Below are 16257 nucleotides of genomic sequence, written 5' to 3'. Positions count from 1 at the left end.
ACATAGCTTATTCAAGGTAAGTGAATCCTAATAATACTTTTCAGAATGGCAAAACGTGTATAAGGTAAGTAATACATTTTTGTAACTATTCACTCAGAGTTTAAAGTTACCAACTACCTCATTTGCAAGTAAGTAAACTTTTCAACACTTGTTTTACTTTTCAAGGCAGACCCCTTAATGTATCCAGCCCTTCCCAATTCTAGTACATGAGTTCTCTCGGAGGCCGAAGAGGGACCCCAGTTGTCTATGAGCCAGCTGTAGACAGGGTGATATACGGCTCAGTTGTAGGCAAAGTTCAAGGTCTCAGAGGAAGACTGTTCAAACAAGTAAGTATTCTACTTTACAGTTAGTTGACGGTCCAGGGACTTCATAGAAGACACCCTAGGAGGATTCCAGCAGTGGGCCTGGGTGAACTGGACAAGACACCTCCCAATCACAGAAAACACCCCAGAAATACACAGGAATCACAAGAGACTTAAGGTCAGTAAATACCCAAGCCAGCACAGTATCTCAGCACAGAAGAAGATTTTGCAGTAGGAGGACTTTAGGATCAGCAGCCAAAAACTGGTCGTTGAATTCCTTCATCAAGAAGACAGGACACTGGAAAGACTTTTGTATTTGTTTATTTATAACACGCAAGCCATTAGGCCCGGAGGCAACAGGGCGCAATTTGTACAAAGTTACAATAATGCATATATACAGACATAAAAATTAAATTAACAGAATACTAACAGTGTTTCTATCTACACACATTACAGTAATTACAATGCCGCTATGCTTAACAGCAGATATACTCCTAGGGTGTCATGATGCCTACCCCCGGGGAACCAGACCAGGTCCAGCAACCCCGGAAGTAGGCATCAAGTTATTTTGAGCAAGCAAAAACCCCTGCTAGGGGCTGTTTGGGTGCGGTCCTGGCGCCTATGGCACCAGGCTCATATGGAGTCAGTCCTGGCGCCTATGGCGCCAGGCTCATAGAGTAGAACTTACCTGATGCAGACCATGCTGCAGAGCTCCAAGCCAAATGAGGCTTGGAAGGGACTATTTTACCTAGGGACTATTTTTTACTCGGGTGGGGCTGGGGAGGAATACTTACCTGGGACTACTTTGGAGGCTATTTAAACCACACCCGAAGAGCTGCACACGCTTCGCGTTATTCTGCATCCAGCAGCGTAACGCTCACCGTGTCTGCAAGCCTGCATCCACTCTTCTGCCACACCCGCCTCGAGTCTGCAGCTCCTAGAAAAAGGGAGGAACAGAAGGAGAAAAGTTTAGAATAAGAGCAAAACCTTCGATCCTTACCTGAATTCCGGATCCACTGCGCCTTCAAGCTGGAAGAAAGAAGTATTTACGCGCGCCGCCTCGCATGCTGCATCGCCGCGCTGAACTCACCGGCCTTCGCAGCATCCTCACGATCCACCGCATCCTTCTGCACGTTCCCGCCGCACTCCGGCACCTAAGGGGAACACAAGAACAGCAAACGTGAGCCAAGGGACTAAACAGAGGCAATAGTAACCACCCCCATAGACTTACCCGATTACCGCCGGGGGTACTATTCCTCTTCACGGGTCGGCGCAGTCTCCATTGCAACCTCGCCGTAGCCCGGCCCCTAAGGGGAACAAAAGGACAACAAGGTGAGATAAAGGGACAAACAAGGGGAACTCTTCCCACCACAATAGACTTACCTAATTTTACCACCGGAGGCATTATTCCCCGAACTTCATATTTTCTCTCCACACCAGAATAAGGGAGCAAGCAACAGGTTACATTCTGGCCTTATTTTATTGAACTGTGTAGGATAAGCCAAATCCTTACCTGAACTTCATCAGCTACCACGAGGAACTCTTTGCTGGGGTCAAGCTGAAAACTGCAAGAAATCAGACAAGAGTGAAAGTTAGACATGTGAACTCTTACGAACTACATACTTTTTGGAGTCAATATTGTTCTGGAACTCACCAATTCCTTCGAGCCAGTGAAGCAACTGGTTATCAACGCACCCCTGTGCTCAATGCAGGATGGAGAGCTTATCTTTTCAAATCAGGTGAGACTATAAGAGGGGACATCAAAGGTGATCTGTGGGGAGAACAGCAGGGGTGGGGGGATTTACGCTCAACTCCACGGGTGGTTAATTCCCTTTCTCCATTTGCAGAAGAATATTCCTACGGGCCAAGCAAACAAAACTAGGTGGGCCAGTCCAGTCCGTCATCTCGGCCCTACGCGTCACATTGGTGGAGACCGCAGCTATCCAGTTCAGATCGACGCCTCTGTGGGAGCCAGGTGAGCGTAACATAGGGTGTACAGCAAGGATCACAGGTAAGGCTCTAGGCAAGGTTTTCCTTATGGCTGGATGCAGCTCTGTGGATTTGGCATGTTTTTCAGGAGCACAGAAAAAGACTATCGCTGGTCGGAATCTTATCGTTTGGCAGGCCCAGCACTCTGGTGAGGGGACATTTCGGACTTGGAGCCATTCACGTCTCTAGAGGTACAGCAGGATTCCCACAAAGTTTCAGCAAGATTCGGAAGACCGTGCACCACACAATGGCTCGAGGTCCCACTGTATTGAGGTATTGCAGCCCTGGAAGGTCTCAGCACGACGTGGGAAGGGTCAAAATGCAGGTCTTCTTGAGTCTATTGGGTCTCAGGAGGTTCTGGGTCAGGGTTGTCATTTTCGGAGTCCTCAGATCGATCGGAAGGAAGGACAACAGCAGGCTCTCGGGTCGCTGGAAATCATTTCAGCCGCGTTTTGTTCATCCGCTTCGGTTTTGGTTCCAGTGGACGACTAACTCTTCAGCTTCCAGGATCAGACTTATGCAGAAACCCAGTCAATCAAACAGCGTTGCAACATGCAAACTTGGGCAGTTGTCAATCCTTTCAGGAGAGCAAACCTCCCAGTCTAACTGGATTCTCACACTCTGGCTGGAAGACAAAGGATTGCAGAATTGTGGACTCCTCCCTTGCTTCCTGCCTTCACAGACATTCTGGATCCTGGGAGGGGAGTCCACACGGCTCCCGCCGAAGATAAAAATCACGCAAAGGAATTTTCCCGTCGTGAAGGTCCGAGAAAGGAACAAGAAAGGACACAGAACACTAAGTGCCATTTTGGTAAAATGAGCACCCATGGGTGCCTTTACCGGGGCTGTGCAAACAGGCTGCAGTAAAGGTGCACCAAATTAATAAAAAGATTCACTGCCACTAGCCATTAAAGTTAAGTTTGTCCTTGCAACATACATTTTACATTTAAAAGGTCATACTCGGCATCTCCCCAGCACTCCACTTAAGGTGGGGGGCGGAGGGGCTTGTCTCACCTAATAAAATGTAAAAGGGATCCAAAGACCCTTTCTACACTTGGCAACTGTAGTTCTCACAAGGTTAGCCAGAGAAAGTTAAAAGGGGCTAACAAATAGCTACCAAGATCATGGTCTTCTGGGCAAGGGGTAGAAGAATGAAAGCCTTCATGGTCCATGAAGCGGGGGTCACAGTGAAGGTAGTCACCGAATTGAAGTATCTGGGTATTTACGAATTCAAGTATCTGGGTATTTACCTAGATGCTGAGCTACGAGGGTCTCACCATTTGGAACACATTAGAACGAGAACAGCAATAGTGACCAGTTTAATAAGGTCGCTAGCCAACAAGCGAGGCAGTATGCCAGTGAGCTTCACCTCACTGATGAGGCCCAACAAGGCTAAAACACGTGTATGGGGTTGCTGTTGGTACTCTTGTTCAGAGAGGAATTGCCATAGCATTTCGGTGCTGGACTGCCCATGTGGGCGGGACAAAGACTGATATGCAAATGGATATTTCCCATCTGTGAAAGGTACAGTGAGCAAAAAGCGTGTTCTGCAAACTCATCTCAGAACAGGTTATCATGCCATGTTCTTTCTGTAGAGGATCGCCTGCTACCCTTTTTTTAAAAGTATGCCCTAAAGAGTCTCCTGCAATGCCATCAGTCCAAGATTGTTTCTACCTTTCTTCATGGGGCTGAGAGATCTGGGTTTCATCTCATATGGAGGGCAAGGCTAGACTAGGTCAACTGCTGGAGAGATAAGTATACCCATTGAAAGGCTGTACAGAGTCTGAGTACTGCTCCAGCTGTGCTGAAGTCTAACGCACTGCATGATTCCCTACTGGGTCTTTCGCACAATGTGCTGCAATGAAGAGCTAGGCTTCTGCCCTACAGCAACAGCACAAAATTGCAGGCTGCCGATAACATCTGGCTGGAGACGGGACCTGATCAGCCGCTGAGCTGGCCAATTGATAAATTTAAGAAACACATGAAGCTGGTTTTACATGAAAACCAGCCAGGAGCCACAAATAATGAAGCTGGCAGTTAAATCCCAAGCTTTCTGTTTCCTTGACTACCTTAATACAAGACCTAGTACACCTGGGTACAATGTTAGCTTTACAGGGAATGCAGTGGTTTGGGGCTATATCAAAATCAACTGTGTAAACACACATGAGATAGTTGGGCCTGGCAAAAAAAAACAAAAACAAAAAAAATAAAAATCACCCAAAACCTACGCCAATGTCAATTTTGTGGAGACATTTGCATTGAATCGGCAAAACATCTATCAATGAGCTGTGAAGCGTTTTGCTCCCTGCGGCTAAATGCATCCAGAGGGACGGGAATACGGGCTACATTTTCAGCTGATGAGGCCTGGCAGACATTCATGGCAAGGAATATGGAGGGTTGCATTTTCCATTTTTCTTTGATATGAAGGAAAAGTGTCGCAATTATGGATGTACTGTATCAATAAAGGATGATTTGTTTTATCTGATTATAGTTGTGTGATATGATGTGGAGAGAAATATAATATTTTAAAAGTTGGCTTGTACAACTAAATACAATTAAAAAATGTAAAATAAAAAAGCTATTTTAATACATACTAAGTTGAATTAAGAGTGCTCGGTGTGCGTCTCATTGACCATTCACCACCCCTACATTCCTCAGTCTAGGCCGTACTGCTCAACCACCTGCCTAGGTAGAGCTTGGCTAGACTTAAGTGTCTTCTCCCCTTCACCAGAATAGGGTGGATTCTGAAAATCAACCAAACAAACCAACTTGGTTCAATGTAGCCTGAATAGTTCGACCTAAACTTGCGACACCCCTCGCCACAAAAGTGGATACATATTGTGTGCCACTTTCCCTTCCCTTCTATCACAGAGGCAGTCAGTAGGCTGCGTAATTGCTAAGCCAATCTTTTCTAAATGGCTTGTGGGGGTGTCGCGTTCTTTCATTGACAGTAATTACTTTGTGGTAAGCAAACACTGCTATCCATTAAACACAGAAAGGCAATGCATTCAAGCCACATAGTACAGGAACACACTACAGGCCAAGACAGGTTATAACTACTCACTGTGATTTTGGCCACCCTGTTCAGGGCATTGATCCATTCTACCAGATCCTGCTCATCGTTGGCCTGCAGGTAATATTTTCTCATGCCAGTATTCATAACTATTAGGAAAAGGAATAAGAAGACAGCACATTATAAACTGCTGTTAATATAAATTGCATGTAGACAAATATGTGCAGCATTGAAGGGATCAAGGAATTCTTCTACAGGGTGGAAGGCAACCCAAGTGAGAATTGAGGAGAGGATCCCGCACAACCATAAGACATCTCATCTGGCACAAAAGTAGAACTGTCCACAAATCTAACCTCTGCCAACCATGCATTGCACAAATAGGAAAGGGCATGTACCACACGGTAAAGACTGCAGCGTGCTGTATTCTTACAGCCATGAAATCAGTGGTTTACAGATTAATATACATCCTACAGAGAAATCCCAAATAAAGTAACCATAGTCCACACCATGAGGACTATTCAAGAATCCACTAAACCTGAATGCACATCCTATAGAGCAAAGGCCTGACTGGTAACAGCATCCAGAGCTACTGTGTGATCAATGAGCTACACACAAAATTTAAACTAAATGAAGAGTAGACGACAAAGTAAAATAAAGCCAGAATTTTATCAAAATCCATGTGTAGCATGCACGTTTTAGCACTTTAATTCACAAACAACCTTTTCTTACAGGAAAATGTGAGGAATGTTGAGGCTGTTTCGATTAAGAACATGAAGAGTCAAACCTAAATGTGGCCCTCGTTGCACCAGTCCCGCCCTCATCTCGACGTCACAAATGAGGTGCACATTGTTCCTCCCTCATGCCCCCCCCCATGTATCGCAGAGGTGAGAGACATCAGACAGCCATTTAAACCTTATCCTGATGACATTGTTGAAGAGATACAGCCGCAATCGATGGACTAACCACAAAGAAAGCGGATGACGTCACCACTAACACCACGATGTAGATGTGTTGGACATGAAGCAGACACACATTCCTGTACAAAGTTACGCACACACTTCAGGCCGCATTACTCTTTAGACATGAAGAACATGCTTATGACTCACTTAGCTAGAGGACAGAGACACCTTTGCTAAGCAGTAACTGAAAGTTGCACATGAATACATATGAACTGCTTGCTGACGCTTAAACGCAATTAACATGAACAGACATGAAAACAAAAATGTAAGTGATAGCCACACTGAAATGAATGGGAAGACGTGTCATGACTCAGCGGCATCCACAGTGAGCCCCAACCTGGTCTGTCTGGCTCAGATGGAGGTACTTCCGCCCATTCGAACGACGTCACGTGACTCCACACAAGTTCATGATGATTTCATCCACCCAGAAGCAGATTTATTCTTGAAAGAACAGAGCTGCGGCACGTTGCTACATTTCCCTGTTGCGCTGCGCTTCGTTAATTTCCTAACTGTTCAATCGCTTGCTCCTCCATGAATATGCCTCCTGGACTCTTGTTTCTCCTGCTCTCTCTTCTGCTGGCCTCCTGCTTACCATTTCCTTGGTATATCCTCCCTACAAGTAACTATCCCTCAATTAGGATTTCCTTCTCCTTCCTGCAAGCATGTTTGCCTCCATTGGGACCTCCATATCTTGCCTGCAAGTACCTGTGCCCCCATTGGGACATCACCTCTGCACATTGGACTCACACATACCTGCTTGCCATGTTTACCTTAATGTGTTTTCCCGCATCCCTATTGGCTCCGCTTCCCCTTGGCAGAGCCAAGAAACAGTAACATTCCCTGGTCACAGTGGCTGCTGCCAAGGGGACCGGAGGCCGCATTCATCCAAATATATCACAATCAAGCAGCAAGGTTAGGGGCGATCGTGACAAGACGCTGGAAGGGATCAAGAACACAGAAAGAGACCCAACATGCTGACTTTGCTAAAACGCGCAGACCAGACTGTCAGTGCAGCTATTGTGTACAGCCTTGCCAAGGACACAGAATGTTTCAAGTTAACTGAAGAGATAGGACACCTGCAAGAGTAAAAGCCGAAAATCCTCAAATGCAAGCAGAAAAATTAAGTTTGTAATGCCTACACATGCAACCTGAAACCTGCAACAGAAAGCCTATTCATTTGAGTCAGATGGAGACCATCGTTCCCATCTAATCGAGGGCAGGATGATACAAAAGTAATCCAATGATGAAAGCTTAGTGTTCGGTTTCAAGGCCTAGAGGATAGGAGATGGTTGGGTACATGCAACACCTCTGTGGTTGTTCCCATCACCTTCAATAGTTGCTCATGGGCTGGTACCCTTCCAAAGAGCTAAGGCGGATAAGACCCTTGCTGACCAATCCCTATACACCTTTCACACCAGCTCACATTTGTTACGAAACCCAATCACAGTGCGTTAACCTACCATACTTGTAATTGCAACATGTAATAGGTGGTCACAGGAGTCGCTACCAGATATTGCCTAGCCAATAGGGATACTCACCCCCCCACCCCCTTCCCTATGTACTCTACATGTAGTTTACCTCACTAACCAATGTCGTGTTCCCTTCGGTTTTGGAAGCATAACTATTCTGCAATGTCACAGGCCCTTGAAAGACTGCAACAAGCCTGGAAGCAACGAGAAAGTATTGGAGAACTGTGTATTGTCCATTAATTTGATCCATATACCGAAACCCTTCAATAAATAGAGAATTTTGTCACATTGATGGACTTTTCCGTTTTTGGAGCGTGGTGGGGGGATTCCACGGCTCAGGCCCTCTTGCAGGTAATTCGGAAGATTAACAAATCCCTCGCATTCCACTGGAAGCTACTCCTTTCACAGTGATCGATTTGAAAAACGCTTTCTTCCCTATCCCTCTTCACAGAGTCACAGGATCCAACGTCATTTTCTATATAGAAATAAAAACTGGAACCATACGAGACTTCCTCAAGGGTACTGCAAGTCTCCTTCTACATTTTGGGTATATACCTGCAAGCATCTTTAGGTGCCGAAACAAATGCTGCTTACCTAATTAAAAACTGTCAGTATTACTGGAGACTGCTTACATTTATCAGACCTTATTTAAGGGAAAAGAACTGTGCAACCATTGCCAGCGCCACTCCAGATTGGATTATGGCAATGCCCTTTTGTTATGAGCTAGCAAGGGGTGTATAGCGCATTGTCAAACTACACAAAACAATGCTGTGGGAATCAGACAGAAAGCTAGAAGGGAGCACATCTAAGCCGACAGGTAGGCTCTCCACTGGCTAGGCTTAGAGGCCCAAATCACTTCTAAATCCATGACTACGGTACATTGTTGCATCTTTGATTAGCCCCTGCCTAACTGAAAGACCAAATAACTCTTTACTCCCAAGACCGTTCCTGGAGATCTGAGGCTCAATGCCTCATTGTATGCACAGGAGCCAAAAGATCAAATGGGCAGGGACGCTCTTTCCCCGCAAGAGCGGCTCAGACATGGAATGGTTTACTGAGTTCTCCAAGACTGGGCAAACTATATGACCTTTAGAAAGAAACTAAAAAAAAGCTTATTCAAGTAAAAAGATCTAGCCCTACTTCACTAAACAACCTGGTTGTCCGGTACATTATCTGTTGTCCTTGTCTTCATGTACACGCCCGGATGCCTGCGGGCTTCGGCGCAATATAAGTAAAGAAATACAAAAATAAATTAAATTGGGTCCTCCAAATGGACCTAGGGAACATACATTTGGACAGCAAGGCCATTCCGTTTGTAGACAACATTTTGATATGTAGGAGGTCAGAAGAGCAAAGTCGGAAATGCTCAGTGCAGTTGCTGACAGTACTAGCAGAAAAGGGTTACAAGGTGGACAAGGCAAAGCTACAACATTGCCAGAGTGAGGAGATATCTCTCTCTCTCTCTCTCTCTGGAAGGCAGGATGTTCACCCCTGAAAGAGCACAGTCTTTGCTGGTGGCATACATTGTAAAAATCACCTGAGGGGAAATGCAGCAGTATTTGGGCCCCTGTAATTAACGCACGGCACGGGTTTTCGACTACCGCGCATACACTAGACCTCTTCCAGGCAGGCTCAGGGAGGACCAGAGATGGCGTGGCGGGGTGGGGGGGGTTGTTAACCGAAAGGGAAGATGACAGAAGCATTCAAATAACTGAAAGGGGCAAAACGCACAGACCCAGAGTTGGGGATTCCAGACTACAATGCAGAATCTTATTTGTTTTCATATTCCAACAGAGTAGTGATGACGGCAGTTTCACAGAAAACGACCCTAGGGCACAAACCAATGGCTTACTACGGTAGCTACAAAATCCTGTCCAATCCCAGACCCTCCCAGTCTGGTGGTTGAGTGGCTCCAATTTTCCCCAAGTGCGTTCTTACCACCATCATCCCCACTCAATCCTACTCTTCCTTTGAATGCCTTGTCTGTAGGCTGTGTCTCTCCTACCCTCTCCCCCTCTCTCTCCACCATCTACAGGCCCCCCGGACCCACACCCTCTTCCTCCCAGAATGGGTGGACCTCTCCTCCCATCTCCTTGCCTCCCCCAAACTTCCCTTCCTTGGGGACTTTAACATCCACCTTGACTCTCCGGATTTGGCCACTGTACTCTTTCATGACCTCTAACTCTTTCCCTCACTATTCTTCCCTCTGGCCCAACCCACTCTGCCGGGCATACATTGGATGCTCTCATAACAGACATCCCTCTCTCCACCCCTCTTACTACCCCTGACACTCTCTCCTGGTCTGACCACTCTCTCCTATCCTCCCACCTTGAGCTCCCCAGCCTCCTGACAATGTCTCTGCACGCACTGCCAGTCTGTCATTCAACCAATGAAGCGTGCATCAGTCGCTGCATTTGCCTCAACCTTCATCCTTCCTCCCACCTGCCTTCGACTCTCCTGACTCTGCTCTTGCTAACCTCCGTCTCTCTATCTCAAACACCTTGTACATCACCCCCCCGCCCACCGCATGAAGCCCGCCTCCAAATGCAACTCTTGGTATGACTGACTTGGCAGCTATGAAACACAAGTGCAAAGCTGCTGAGGGGAAATGGCAGGCTTCAGATGCATCCTCTGACAAACTGGCATGCCGCCTGCTACAAAGGCAATAACGACTCACTATCTGCTCCAAGAAGAGAGCCCATGTCCAAGCCTATATTACTGGGGCCACCAACAACATGGCTGAGCTTTTTAAAATTTGCAAGGAACTTGCCAATCCTACTGCAGTCTCATCTTCTCCTTCTCCCTTCGAGGCCCCCTGCACTGGCCTCCCACTTCTCTGAAACTCTATCCTGTCCTCACTGTTATCTAACTCCCCAGTCACTCTTCTCTTGCCTCCCTTGGGTCCACCCTCTCCTCCTCCCCATAATCTCCTCCTTCTCTCCCATTGCAACCAACAAGATCTCTAGAGTTGTCTGCTCTATGAAAATAACCTCCAAACAGGTGCTCCTCTGTTCTTCCAGAACCATCAAGGACATTGCCTCTCTCGCCCCTGCCTTGGCTGACCTCTGCAATCATTTCTTTGCTACTGGCTCCTTCCCACAACCTCTCAAGCACTCTTGTGCTCCCTCTCGAAAAAACCATCTGCTGACACTTATTGCCCGGCTATCTCTATCACCCCTTTCTTGGGCAAACTCATGGAGTAGCTGGTCATCTCCCAACTGACTCCACACCGAAGCGGCTGGCTGCCTCCATGACCACCAGTCTGGTTTCAGAGCATCCAGAGGCAAAGAGACTGCTCTCCTGAAAACCCGTGAAGATCTGCTCTCAAATCTTGATTCCAACTCTCGCACTGTTCTGATCCTCCTTGATCTCTCTTCTGCCTTTGACACAGTCAACCACTCCATCCTCATAAATCATCTCCATGATATCCTTGTCATCATGGACAGGGCACAGGTGTGGTGGATCTCCTTCCCGTCTAACTGACCCTCCCAAGTACAATTGGGACCCTTCCTCTCCTCCACCTCACTCTCTGCCTGTGACATCCCTCGAGGCTCTATCCCATCATGAAGGCTCTTCAACATCTACCTTGCCCCTCTGGCCCACTTCATCTCCATCTGCTCTCCTTATTCCCAGTGTTATGCTGATGAGACACAGCTCTCCTTTAAGCTTCCCTCCTCTCTCAGACCTGACTGCTATTCCAGCCTGGTGCGCTGCCAATTAGCTCTGCCTCAATGCCAGTAAGACCGAGATTCTCCTCATTGGACACCTGCTCCCTGTTCTTCACCACCGCACCTGCACCACACCCAAGCCCCAACTCTCTGGCCCCCCTCCTTGGGCCCTCTCCAGAGCTCTGGTTCCCTCTAAGCTGGAATGCTGCAACAGCCTCTTCCTCAATCTGCCTCTTTCCTCCCTTTGCCCCCTTCTACTAATCGAGAATATGGCTGTGAGACTTCTCCTTGGCCTCAAGCCCAGGGACCACATCTCTCCAGCCCTAAAATCTCTCCACTGGCTCCCGGTGATGGCAAGGATGAAGTTCAAGATCCTTTGCATCATCCTCAAGGCTGTCTGGGGCCTGGGACCACTCTACATCCAGCTTTCTCTCCCTAAATACCACCCTGCTAGAGTTCTCCGGTCTTCTAGCTCCAACTCTTTGCAGGTCACACGTTTCTCCAAACAGAGTGGGAGATAGATCCCTTTCCTTGGCAGGTTCCTCAGTTTACATGTGATTTTATAGAATGAGAAAACAAAATCAATTTCAACGACCAAAATGAATAAATAAATAAGAATAAATGAATAAAATCGAAGAAAAAAACCCCAACAAATGTTGTCTTGTTGTTTCTGGTGGGTCATCCACCCCAGGCCCCCTTTTAAAAAAAATATTTTCTCCACCCCTAAAGCCATTCCCAACCACATTTAATTAGCCTTATTTTTCGATGTTTTGCGTTAGTCTAAAATTGCATTCTTTGTTATATATTCAATAACATCACTGCATACCAGTTGCTCTCTCTGGAATGCACGCTCAGCAACCCCCCAGACTTGAACCGGATCTTAAATTCTGGAAACTTAAGACTTTCCCTGTCTCCTCTTCCTTCCCTCTCCCCCTCCCGTGCTACTTTTCCTCTGACGCTGAGACTGGTGTCTGGTACCCCCCGAATCATTCAGGGGCCAGACCACCCCTGACCAGTCTTCCCCAGCATCCCCTACCAGCACTTGCCCTGTGGCAACCTTCTCTGGACTATCCCAAATCTGGTCCACCGCACTTATACTGCCCTTCTCCCTTTCCCCCTGGCACTTGCTCTCGTTGGCCCCCTCAGCACTGCTCACCCCCTTGTGCCCCCCACTGTTGCCCTTTATCCACTCCCTCCCCTGCACGGTAGGATTGCTACAAGGTCAATATAACTGTCATTGTTTTCTTCCTGTTCCTTCCTTGCCATTTTTTGTCTTGTGGCGCTGGGAAACACTGATGTATAGGCGCCATGCAAATGCCCAATAAATACTACAGTGGGGATTTAGACACAGTAACGAGAGGTAATTATCCTTGCAAACAAGCAATGGCTGCTGCTACTTTTGCGAAAATCAGCAAATATTACGATGGGCTGCATGTACTATGTTATACGTGGAGCATGCCCTCTTCACCATTTTTGAAACCCCCAAGAGCACATACTCCACGCACAGAGCGTCTGAATACGAGATTACTATCTCAAATCCAGCGATAAGGTAGTAAGGTGCAGAGTTGTGAACCTGGCAGCATTCATAGGAGAACTAGAGGAAGAAGATTATGTACACGACTGTACCACGTACACCAAATATTATGACATCCATAGAGCAAAGGAGAATGCCCTCAGGGGTGGGTCCTCAACTATTGACCAGACGACAGGAGAGACAAACTGGGGCGGCAGTTGATGTAGTGTCATTTTTCAGAGCAAGAAGCAGAATTGGTAGCTCTTTTAATGGCATTAGATGAGGATAACCCAGTGTACTCCGCCTACGTGATGTCAACAGTACATGCAGGACTGTCACATAGGAAAAGGAGGGGCTCTCGATGTGCTGACGGCATGCCTGTACAGCACACGCCCAAAGATGCGCTGCAGCTCCCAGCAGCCATAGCGATAGTGAAATGCCAAACCCACACAAGGGGGAGAAGGGCAGGATTTCCTGCGGCAATAATGCCGCAGTAGAGAGCAGCATATTTCAAAGAAATAAACGAGTTTGACACCTTACCTAATAAACGCATATGTGCAGTTAGGATGCTACTGCCTCAGGGATATAGTTCATTGTCAGTTGCCCAAATCACAGAATTTCAGGGACAAGCACCAGCAGGGGAGAAAGAGTTATGGATAAAGAGAGGGTGTCCAATATCCCTTACAGATGCACTGTGGTGAGAGGAAAGCACCAGAAAGCCAGTTATCCTTTTTGCATTATTGCAAATTGCACTTATGCATCTCCATTACCCGACCCACCTTAGCAAAGATGTTCTTGCAGCACATATAGGGGAAGATTGGTTCTGTCCCAAATTGGCAGAATATATTGCCACCTTTATGAACAACTATCGTCTGGCAGAAATTCAATGCGGGTCACATCGTGCGAGGAGCAATCCCGCGCCCTAATGGGCCCTTTCAACATCTCCACATAGATTACATGGCTATGATTCAAAATTGTAATGGATACAGGTACATGCTCATAGTATTGTGCCCATTTTCTTGCAGGATCGAAGCTGGTCCTTTCACACACCCCGAGTCTTCCGTGCAGTGACAGTCCTCAGAAAGGTGTTCCCACAGTGGGTGGTGTGTGTTAGGGAGGATTCTCTGTTTAGGCTGAATTTCCTAACCTAGTGAGTCCCCCAGCAGCTTTGCTGGATTTTTGGGGTTTATTTTTTTCTCCTGCAAAGAGTGAGACTCTTTTACCCTCACTCCTGGGCATGATTTGAGTGTGTTTCTTTGAATCTAGATGTGTTTAATGGGCTATGGGGTCTTTTACTTATAGGGATTCATGTGTTTTTGTGATGTGTGTTACACAGCACCCTTAGTGCAGTAACACAGGGGTGTCATAGTGACTCCCCAGTATAGACTCTATACCCTGGGACTGACTACTGTCTCCCAGGGCCTGTAAAGTCACCATTGACTTTACTAGTCTTAAATTCTGAACAGAACCAGTACAAACCATCATATTGTGGACGTACTGGCTGGGGCAATTCAATTGCCCCGGGGTCTGTTAGTCGAGGGGGCACGTCTCCTTCCCCCCTGATCGAGTTTTGGCTGGTGGCAGTGGATACTACTTTTTATATTCAACCGCGAATATTTCCCTATGGGATTTCCCATTGTTTTAGGCTACTATCTTTATTTAATTATTTACGGTAGCCTCGAACATACCGCCGGTTTATTTAATTAACATTAATTCTCCGATTGGTATTTTTTGCCAAAACTTGATTCTAAAATGGCGTTTGTGTTCTCTTCTGTGACTCCAACCCAAGTCGAGCCCTTTGTTCCACTTTTTGGCGGGCTTCTCCAAAGAAGCCCTCCAAAGTGGTGCCACTCTGTCTGGGGTACTTAGGAGGGATTTAGGCACCCTGGACTGAGTTGCCTAGGCAACTCAAGTCGCACTCCGTCCTGATTGGCCCAAGTGGTGAGCCGGCCGGCTCACCACTTAGCATGTTTGAGTGACAGCTAGGCTGAGTGAATGGGGGTTTTCTGCATAAAAGCAGGGCTTTGGGGACTGGAACTTCAGAAGTCACCACAGGACCTAAGAATCCAACGAGGGAGAAGCTGAGCCGACCTACCACGACACCACCACCGGTGGAGCCCTGCTGGACCGCCTCACCACTTTTCCCAACGACAGAGGAGATCTCCCGCCGGAGAGTCTTCTTCCTTTGACTGGTGGGGATAACCAGTTTCACCGTCTTTTCGCCTTCCCGACGTACCTCGTGGCCGCCTTGCCTGTGCCAAGCACCCCGGCAACCGGGATACCACGTTTTACCACGACCGCGAAACAAAGGTACCACCTTTAACCGGAAAACTCTGCGGCTGGTTTCTTCCCTGGTAGTGCAACGACCTTCATCTTTCCTCCAAGTCGAGATCTTCTCTTCCCCTGGACGACGACGCAACTTGCACCCACTGCCAGGAACAACTGCCACCGCTGGAGGATCCTTCCCACTTAAGGTACCGTGTCCCGCCTGGCTTCCCTTGCTACCGACTGTACGGGGTAGATTTAGCCCCCGGCTTTCGAACCTGGGTTAGCCTGGGACATCCTGGCTAAACTTTCCTAAGCCTCTCTAAACTCTTTTTGAACCCTCTGCAAGACTTTCTAAGCCTAGTGTAACTGTGTGATCTTGGGCGCATTTGTGCTCTGCTCTCTCTAAGAGTGGGCCCAGCCTTTGGACTTTGGCTCACCAGTGACTTTTGCTCTTCTGCCTTGCTAACGGTGTTCCTGAACCTTAGAGTGGTGTACCTTTCCATATTCTGTCTTTTTCCCTCCCTTTCTCGTAAACTTATTGGAGTGCCATCTAGTTAAGCGCTCACCTCTGTATGAAAATAAGTGGTGTTTTACTGTGATTTATCTGATAAGGAAAAAGGTGTGTATATATTACAATAGTAACTGTGTTTAGAATATTTTACAACAAGAGTGCTGGAGTGTTTCAAACCGTGTTTTTAAATAAATAATTATATACTTTGATACCCAAGCTCTGGTCAGTGTTTGCTTGTATTATTATATCTGAGTGCCTATTGTGTATACTTTGCATACTGCCTAACTCTCTTGAGGGAAGTCTGACTGCTCAGCCACAGCTACCAGGTAAATCTGGGTGGTACAGACTGCTACCAAGTGGGTTTACTGCCAACACCTGTAGTCTTAAATCTTTTGCAGTGTTCCCTAAGGGAACTGCACAGGTTTCTGCCTAACAGTGTGCGAGATCCTGCAATCAGATAATGGACTTCACTTTGTAAATAAAGTGTTTGTGAATATCACAGCCCTGCTGGGGATTAAGCATATGTTTTCCGGCGCTTATCACCCACAAGAGAATTTGATTTGTG

At 47.0% G+C, this 16257-nt stretch overlaps 1 protein-coding gene across 5 annotated transcripts in view; it reads right to left on the bottom strand.

Annotated features, from left to right (window-relative positions):
* The window catches only part of PLEKHA1 (pleckstrin homology domain containing A1), a 749116-nt gene that overhangs the window by 372163 nt on the left and 360696 nt on the right, over positions 1 to 16257 (bottom strand). For all 5 annotated transcript variants that reach the window (XM_069611983.1, XM_069611981.1, XM_069611982.1 and 2 more), the window contains exon 5: positions 5356 to 5453. In XM_069611983.1, the coding sequence (XP_069468084.1) occupies positions 5356 to 5453 (98 nt within the window). The remainder of the gene's footprint in view (positions 1 to 5355; positions 5454 to 16257) is intronic.

The sequence above is a fragment of the Ambystoma mexicanum genome, chromosome 8 (assembly GCF_040938575.1).
Source record: "Ambystoma mexicanum isolate Mex_15411 chromosome 8, UKY_AmexF1_1, whole genome shotgun sequence".
Lineage (NCBI taxonomy): Eukaryota > Metazoa > Chordata > Amphibia > Caudata > Ambystomatidae > Ambystoma > Ambystoma mexicanum.
The sequence above is the reverse complement of the archived record's forward strand: the minus strand, read 5'-3'. Positions and strand labels throughout refer to the sequence as shown.